The 8,195-nt window shown below is 57.4% G+C and overlaps 3 protein-coding genes across 3 annotated transcripts in view; 2 read left to right on the top strand and 1 right to left on the bottom strand.

Annotated features, from left to right (window-relative positions):
• Positions 1 to 812, top strand: part of VOLCADRAFT_69736 (uncharacterized protein) — a gene marked incomplete at both ends in the record, with an annotated part of 8,481 nt that extends 7,669 nt beyond the window's left edge. Inside the window, 2 exons of the mRNA XM_002958589.1 lie at positions 256 to 371; positions 551 to 812. Coding sequence (XP_002958635.1) covers positions 256 to 371; positions 551 to 812 — 378 coding nt within the window. The remainder of the gene's footprint in view (positions 1 to 255; positions 372 to 550) is intronic.
• A 3,127-nt stretch (positions 813 to 3,939) lies between these two features.
• VOLCADRAFT_48102 (uncharacterized protein) lies at positions 3,940 to 4,543 on the top strand (the record flags this gene model as incomplete). The annotated part of the gene is made up of 2 exons (XM_002958588.1): positions 3,940 to 4,087; positions 4,347 to 4,543. Coding segments are annotated over 2 exons (345 nt in total), but the record flags the coding sequence as incomplete, so codon positions are not given.
• Positions 4,544 to 5,388: 845 nt separating this feature from the next.
• The window catches only part of VOLCADRAFT_99912 (uncharacterized protein), a gene marked incomplete at both ends in the record, with an annotated part of 13,673 nt that continues 10,866 nt past the window's right edge, over positions 5,389 to 8,195 (bottom strand). Inside the window, 2 exons of the mRNA XM_002958573.1 lie at positions 5,389 to 5,414; positions 7,162 to 7,582. Coding sequence (XP_002958619.1) covers positions 5,389 to 5,414; positions 7,162 to 7,582 — 447 coding nt within the window. The remainder of the gene's footprint in view (positions 5,415 to 7,161; positions 7,583 to 8,195) is intronic.

Genomic DNA, 8,195 nt, shown 5'->3' with positions numbered 1-8,195 from the left:
CCCGTGTGTGTATTTGGGTTTGGGGGGGGCCGTGGCCGTGGCCGTGTGTGTCTTGGCCGAGTCTGGCGGGAGCTGCGATTTGTTGGACTTTGCCTGGGGTAGGTCAATGCTGTACGGCCGCGGTATATGGCCGTTGTTAAACAACCGAATTGTGATAAAATGTCAGAGGAATTAACCTCCCCTTCAGCTTCCCATACCAGACATACATACACACGTACACACACACACACGAACTCCCCCCACCCCGACCCCCAGGTCTCCAAGACCGCCCCCACTGGGGAGTACCTGACCACGGGCTCCTTCATGATCCGCGGGAAGAAGAACTTCCTGCCCCCGCAGCCCCTGGTCATGGGCTTCGGTTTCCTATTCAAGTACGGCTGGAAGTTAGTTAGTTAGTTATACGTGCGTTGGAGTTTTCCTTTCTTCTATGCCTGTGGGGAATTTTATAACTGTTCCTTTGCCAACGAATAAACCAATAGCCAGATAACTCCCAACTGTCAACCCACCGGCAACGAACAACTAACTACTAACCACCACAAATATATAACAGGCTAGACGACAGTAGCATTCCCGCGCATTTGGGGGAGCGAGCGGTGCGTGGGTTGGACCCGGACGGGATGTCGGTGCTCGGCGGCGGCAGCGCGGTGCCGTACAGCGGCGGCGCCGGCGGCCGGGCCGGGGCGGCGGTGGCCGCGGCGGGTTCGGAACTTGCTGAGCAAGGTGGGTACGTCAGGTTTTTTTTCTTTGGTGGCTTCCCTTTGGCAGCAGCTGTAATAGTAGCAGAGGCAGTAGCAGCAGGATGGGGTCTTTAGGGGGGGTGTACGGTTGATAGGAGGGGCGGGCACGCCAAATGGGTTCCGGAGCGGGGGTGAGGTCGGTTGGTCGGTTGGTTGGTTAGTTGGTTTGTTCGTGTGGGAGGGCCGTAGGGGGCAGTAAGAGAAACCCTCCCCCTGGCCCGGGATGGGGACTGTGTATCGATTATTGTGTCGTACACTAGGCTACCGTCATATCCGTCACACTTCCGTCGTACCACTCTCGTCCGTGCCGAAGTGCAAAAAGTGGGGCGCCCTCCTTGCTTTGACGGCGCCCCTCAGTCGCCTCCGTGACTGCAGTCCAGGGGGGGAATGACCGTTGCTCTGGGCTCATATGGTAACTAACTCACTGCTGGAGTGTCGGTTGTCGGTTGACGACCGTTTGCTTCTTGCGTCATATGATCTGGCCCCCCTGGACTGGACTGCAGTCGAAATTCCTGACGACGACAATGCCGGCGGCGAGCCGAGTGAGGATGACGGCGGCGATGGCGGCGGCGGCGGCGGCGGAAGGGGCGGCGGGGGTCTTACGGAGCAAGCGCTGGCGTCGTCGTCGGGCCGCCGGCAAGCTGCCGCCGCCACCGCCGCTGTGGCGCCGTCACCCTTGGACCGCTTCCTTGAAGGATCGTACGACGTGCCGTACGGCTCAGCGGCACTTTCGGCTGCAGCGGCAGCTGCGTTTGAGCGGTACGGCCTCAGTCAGGGCGGCGACGGGGAGGAGGACGAGGTGTCAGCGGCAGCGGCAGCGTGGGGGGCAAGTGGCTTGGGTCGCGGCGGCGGCGGCGGCGGCGGCGGCGGCGGCGGCCGCCGTCACCTGAGTGCAAAGGAGCGTGCGCTGTCCAAAAAAAAGGCTGGCGGCACCGCCGGCGCTGCTGTAGCCGGCAGCGGCGGTGGCGGCGCCGCCGCGGAGGATGAGGAGTATACTATCGTCGCATCTGACGCTCCGCCGCCATCGGCCGCGGGGCCATCTGCAGGGCTGGCCAAAGGTACGACAATGGGTAGCGGCGGTGGTGGCGGTGGCGGTGGTGCTGCCGCTGCAAAAGGAGCTGGCGGCAAAGGTGTAGTTGCGGGTGCAGCAGGTGGCGGTCGGGGTCCCAGCGGGGCGGTATGGGGCGGCGGCGGCGGCGGCGGCGGCAAAGCGGTACAGCTGCAGGACAATACGAAGGGCGGCGGCGGGCTTGCCGGCGGCAGAGGTGCAGCGGCTGCTGGTGGCGGTGGCGCCAATAAAAGCGGTGGCAGCGGCAAGAAGGCCGCAGCGGCAGCGGTGGCGGCCCCGCCACCACCCTGTCAGCGCGGCAAGAAGGGCAAGCAAGCTAAGTTCAAGGATAAATACGCAGACCAGGTAATGTACGGCCCGTCGTGTACGGGAACGCAGGGGAGAGGCAGGGGAGACACAAACGCAAATACACACACACCAAACACACACACGCACACACACACACAAAACACACACACGTTTCCCGGCGTCACATTTCATCCATCCATGTGTGATCCTTCCCCACCCCCTCTCCCCCACTTCGTCACTTCGTCATCCCGAGGTCACAGTCGTCACAGTCGCCACGGACGCCTTTCGGTCAGTTTTTACGTTTGTTACCCTCTTGCCCTGGCAGCAGCTTCAATCGTGTGTGGTTCGTCTTTCCCCCCCTCCCCCACTACTTGCTCCTCCTAGGACGAGGAAGAGCGCGCCTTGGCTCTGGCAGTGCTGGGCAGTGCGGGTGAGAAGAAGTCCCGGGCAGATCGGCGCAAGGAGCGGAAGGAGCGCAAGGAGGCGTCACGGCAGGAGGGTCGCGGAATGCTGGTGGGAGATGAGGATGCCAGGCGGCAGGTGCGGTTGTTGGTTAGTTGGTAGTTTCAGTTAGGTCGTTGAGGGCGTCTCAGCGCTCTGAGTCAGCTCATTTTCCTTTCGAGGTCTTTCGATGGGGGGAGGGGCCCGCGTGTTGAGATAAGGCTTTTGGCTTTTGAGGTTTTCCTTCTTTTCCTTTTCTTTTCGCGGCTGCTGATCTTTTCCGTTCCTGAATCCTAATCCTTTCCTGTTTAGGCGCTCCTCCTGTTTTAGGGCTTTTTTTGTTTGTTTTAGCTAGTTTTAATTTTCTAATTGTAAACTAGTTTTCCTTATGTAAAAGGTTCAAATGGGTGATTGTGTTCTTTTTTTAATCTGTTTTGTTAGTTCTGTGGGTCACACGGTCGCGTCGTCTCCCCGGCATCGTGTCGTACAGGCAATCGAGAGAGCAACTGGAAAGCAGTTTGTACGGCAGGAAGATGGAGGTGGAGTTGGCGATGGCAGTGAAGATGAGGAGGAGGAGGAGGAGGAGGAGGGATTGGTTGAGGGCGAAGGGGGTGAGGCGGCAGCGGCAGCGGTGGGAGTGGTAGCGGAAGCGGAGGAGGAAGATGATGGGGGCACTGGGACAGGCGGCGATGGCGGCGACGGTGGCGATGGCGGCGGCGACGGCGGCAAAGAGGACGCTGACGGAGGCGCCGATGGGGCCGACGGCACGACGGGTGCGTGACGGCTGTTGCTGCTTGTTTGTGCTCCTGTGCGTGTATGTATGTATGTATCTACGTGCAAATCTACGTACTCCGTCATTACGAAACGACGAGCTGACTCAGATGAGTGTCCAAGAATTCCAACTTAAAACGGTAAACGAACAGCAGCAGCAGGGACGGAAAGGGCACCAGGCATGCTTTTATTCGCCGGGGACTGTGCCGTACAAGCAAAGCAGGCGCGACGTTCGGTTGCCCGTGCGATCCGCCAGTGGTTTCTCTTCCCCCGTCTCCCGGTTTCTTTAATTAAAAAAGACCAACTGGCATTGATTGATTTACTGCTATACCACCTAAACACTAACCTCCCAAATCATCACAGCGATTCCATCCATTCACTCTTTTTAACCAACTCTTCCTCTTCCTCGCCGCCTCCGGTCCGGCGAAGCAAAGCACTTCATGGCATTATAATAGTGGTTTCACGAGGTCCTTTGAATGAATGAAAAGCTCCTATCGCTCCCAGGTGTTTTGGGGGGGGTTCCATTCTTTGTTCTGGTTTGTCTGTTTGTCGGTCTGTTTGTTTGTCGTACTCCCAGAGGCCGAGCGCGCGGAGATCGCGGCGCTGCTGGCTGAAGAGAACGTGGAGGCGCCGCTGGCGGACGAGGACGCCGCGCGGCTGAGTGTGCTGGATAGCTTGACGGGAATACCCCGACCCGAGGATGTACTGCTGTTTGCCGTACCCGTGTGCGGGCCGTACAACGCGATCCAGTCGTACAAGTACAAGGTCAAGGTCACGCCAGGTAGGTTGGGTACGACAATGTGTAAATTCTATGAGGGGTGTTATTCTATGGGTGGGTTCAAAAAGGCCTTAAATTTAAATTTAGTTGTCCTGGGCGTTTCCCCCCTCCTCCTCCCCTCTCGCCCTATCCCCGCCTTCGCCCTCCTCTTCCCCCCCCCCCTTGTCCACTCCTCCTCAATGTTCCCCCTCCCTCCCAAACTCCATCTTGCTCCTCACTATTCACTATTCACTATTCACCAATCACTCTTTCTCCTCCCCAGGTACTGTGAAGAAGGGCAAAGCTGCCCGTCAAGCCTTGGAGCTACTGACCCGTGGGTCAGAGGTCCCCCCCCGGGAGCGGGAGGTGCTGCGCGCCCTTCCGGAGATGGAGGCCATCACCGCGCTTGTGGGCCCCGGAGTGAAGCTCAGCATGCCGGGGCTGCAGAAGCTCAAGATGGATGAAAAGAAAACCAGGAAGGTCCAGGCGCAGGCGAGGGTGGCGGCCGCGGGGGTTCCACCACCAGACCGCCAGCAGAGAGGGGGGCAGGAGGCAGGAGGGGGGGGTGGAGATGCTGCTTGAGGAATCAGGTAACGAAGTAACGACGCAGTTTAGCTTGGTGATGCGCGGGTGGATGTTCTTTAAGTACGGCAGGTTTTGGAGTTGTTAGATGGTGCGGTTACATGGTGCGGTCCCTTTCTCTTTGGGTTTTCACTTTCCGGACGGTAAGGGACGGGGAGAGGTAGTTTCTGAGCAGGTGGCTGAGCGGCGTCTTGTGGTTTTAACCAAGGAGTGACAAACCGTCGTACATAAAGCACCCACGGACTGTTACTGCTGCGGCCACTACTGGTGTAAATGTAAGATTTTTAATTCTCAGGGAAGGCTTTTTTAATTCGAAAGTTTATTTACATGTCAATTCAGGATTGGCCGGGAAATGCCGTACATTAAGAGTGGTACGGACCGCTTGTCAGACCTGCCTGATATGGGTTTCCTAATAAGAGCCCTGCAGGTCCGTAATCTGGTAATGCAAAGACATGAAATCGTGAAAAGTCAACAAATATGCTCTGTTAAGACATTCATAGCCAAAGAAGCTAAAAGGCACCTGGACTTGGTCGCACACTGGCCATCAATTTCCGTGATCGACTGTTGGACGTCTTTACCCTTGAGGACGCTTTGGCCGATTGGCAAATCACTTGATTCATAACGAACCCAGGTTTTGGATCGATACCGCCTTTTGCGAACCACGACCTTACGCTGTGTTAAGGTCGTACAAACGTGTTTGCCTCATTAGGGCTTCCATTCATTCTCATGTTATTCATTCAATGTCACATCATGCCGGTAGGACGGTCTTCTGCGGGCAGTATGCCAGGAAGGTGGTGTGACAGAACGGTGCATGCAGGTGGTCGGATCCGTGGATCCGTCATTCCGGGGCCCGCGCTCATGCCCCTCCCCCTCGGACGTGCGGACACGCCAGCGAATTCCCATGGGAATGGGAGACGCCGCGAGTTGTGTGTGTGTGTGTGTGTGTGTGTGTCTGTGTGTGTGTGTCTGTGTGTGTGTCTGTGTGTGTGTCTGTGTGTGTGTCTGTGTGTGTGTCTGTGTGTGTGTCTGTGTGTGTCTCTGTGTGTGTGTCTCGGGGCATTCTTGTCCCAGGGGCCGTTACTCCTCTTCACCGATCTCTTCACTAACGCGAAGATCTGAAGGCAACTTGACAACGGGTTACAGTAAAGTGTACATCCTTGAACTACTACTTACCATACGACATCCCAATCTTATGGTGATGATGATGATGATGATAATGGATAACAGTTACAGTTACAGTGTCCGGAGGGTTCCGTCAAGGGGGGGGGGACCCCCTGGTGTTGTGGCATACATACTTGCATGTTTACCTTATTCGGACTTTCCTACGGCTCAGGCACTTCACCGCCCAGTGGCATTATTATCATCTTCGCTCTTATTAGGTTAACCATTGGGCACTTGTCTATCGTTTATCACGAGTGAATCTTTTTCTGGGTTACGATTGCACCGATCGGTGACTCCTTGCGATGGCAACTCTATTTCCGGGTCGTACAGATTGCTGTACAAGTCGTCATGGTCGGCATGGAGGCATTTAACCTCCCTTCATTCACTAATCGGTAGTTTTCGCTACCACCTAAACAGTGGAAGTGGATACAACACATGGACCGTTCGTGAATGAAGGTAATGTTATGTTTGTATGTATGTACAGTTTCAGTGCGAATATCGTCGGACCGCTCCCGCTCCCGTTGTGTGAAGCGCGCCGGCGCGCAGAGGCAAGAAGAAGAAGAAGAAGAAGAAGCAGAGACGCATCTCTCACAACACAGAGGCAGCGCAACGTCAGCGCACTGCTACGCACTATATACTATTTTAGTTACCGAGCAAACAACAACACGGCAAACTGCTTAAAAAAGTCGGTTTTTAAGGGGCCTATGGCGGTTCCGGAGATCTCAAAACAGACAACCTTTTCACACCAAAAAAACAGCAGCAGCAGTAGCAGCAGTAGCTATCTGCACCTGCGGTACAACAACGTAAACGACCTTTAAAACGTTATCACGTTTTTCAACGAACTCAGCAGCAAGTGCCTCTAAATTGGGAGAATCTATGTCTCAGAAAGCATCAGAAGAGAAGCACGTCAACTCCCATTTGCCGCAGCGCCTCGCACACCAGTACGCTGTCTCGCTGGAAATCCGCCACCACCATCCGGAGGTACGGCAATGTCGCCAGCTCAGCGGGAAGAGCACATGGACCGCTGGGTCGCAGCCCCTCCACCGCCCCGCCCCTTCCTCCTCCTCCTCCTCTTCCTCCTCGGCCTCGATCTGTCCTTGCCCCGCCACAAAGCCCATCATCGCCAGCGGCGGCAACCGCCGCATCGCCGCCAGCGTCACTTCCATCTCCGCTAGCGCCTCTATCGCCGCCGCCGGCATCGACTTCGCCGCATCTGCTACTGCTACTGCTACTGCTACTGCTACTGCTACTGCTACTGCTACTGCTACTGCTACTGCTACTGCTGGCAGCGGCGGCGGTGGCGGAACGGTCCCCGCCACGTCGGGCACCGACGTGCAGTAGACCCGAAAGCGCACCGAGCAGGCCGCCGCTGCCGCCGCCGCTGCCGCTGCCGCCGCCACCGCCGCCGCCGGTGCCCGACGCAGGCGGCAGCGGCCGCAGCTCCTTCTGCTCTTCCCCCGTTACCTCCATGGCCACCCGCAACAGCCTGCCGTACCCCGCCGCGCCCGTGTACTCGGCCGCCGCCGCCTCCTCATCTTCCTCAGCGATGACGCCGCCGTCGACGAGCCCCGCTGCCGTCAGCGCCGCTGGTCCACCGCCGCCGCCGCTGCTGTCGTACCTCTCCGTACTCCACGGTGTCCACGTGAGCGAATGATCCTTCAGACAGTTCAGCGCCAGCCGTTCCTCCTCGCGCCGCCCCACGAGTCCCACGCCGCGGCCCGGCTCCTGACGTAGCGTCAGCTGGGCTGCCACGTCCAAGTACGACAGGTACGGCAGCTGTGTACGAATAAGCAGGAACGGTTTGTTGCGGGCCGCCGGATGATTCCGCCGCCCGAGTCACGGGCGGGAAGCAACCGGGGCCCCCCGGGCCGGGGGCCGAGGGGGAAAGGAAGGGGACAGAAAGGGTTTCGGAGCGGCAGGGGTTATTAGGAAGGAGGACGGGTTGAGATGTCGGGGGGAAGGGGAAGTGTGTGTGTGTAGGGGAGGGGAAAACCAGCAGCACGGGTTTGTGCCGGGCTGCGACGGGCGACATTGGTCGTCACCCGTACCCGTACGGAGGATTCGAAAAACTTTTAAAAACTTCAATGATAAGAGAGATTCCATTATGATCCAATCTTCTGTCGGTTGTCTTGTTGCTCAGTTCAATTATCAGTTGAATACAGCCAAGCGCCGGACCTCCCCTTGTCGGCCACTTTCCAACACCAACATCAACATTAACAACTTCACAACAACTTCATGCAAAGATATAACATCGAATGGCGATTTAAAACAGTTCGGCATTCTCATCAGATTTAAGGAGTAGTACAAGAAAGGGGCTCAACCCCGGGTGGGGGTAGGGGTAGGGCGGGGCGGACCCCCCCACTCACCGAAGTGATGGCGGGCGGAAAGG

Source organism: Volvox carteri (assembly GCF_000143455.1).
Source record: "Volvox carteri f. nagariensis unplaced genomic scaffold VOLCAscaffold_99, whole genome shotgun sequence".
In the NCBI taxonomy this organism is placed as follows: Eukaryota; Viridiplantae; Chlorophyta; class Chlorophyceae; order Chlamydomonadales; family Volvocaceae; genus Volvox; species Volvox carteri.
Note: the sequence above shows the minus strand (reverse complement) of the source record. Positions and strands in the feature narration are given on the sequence as shown.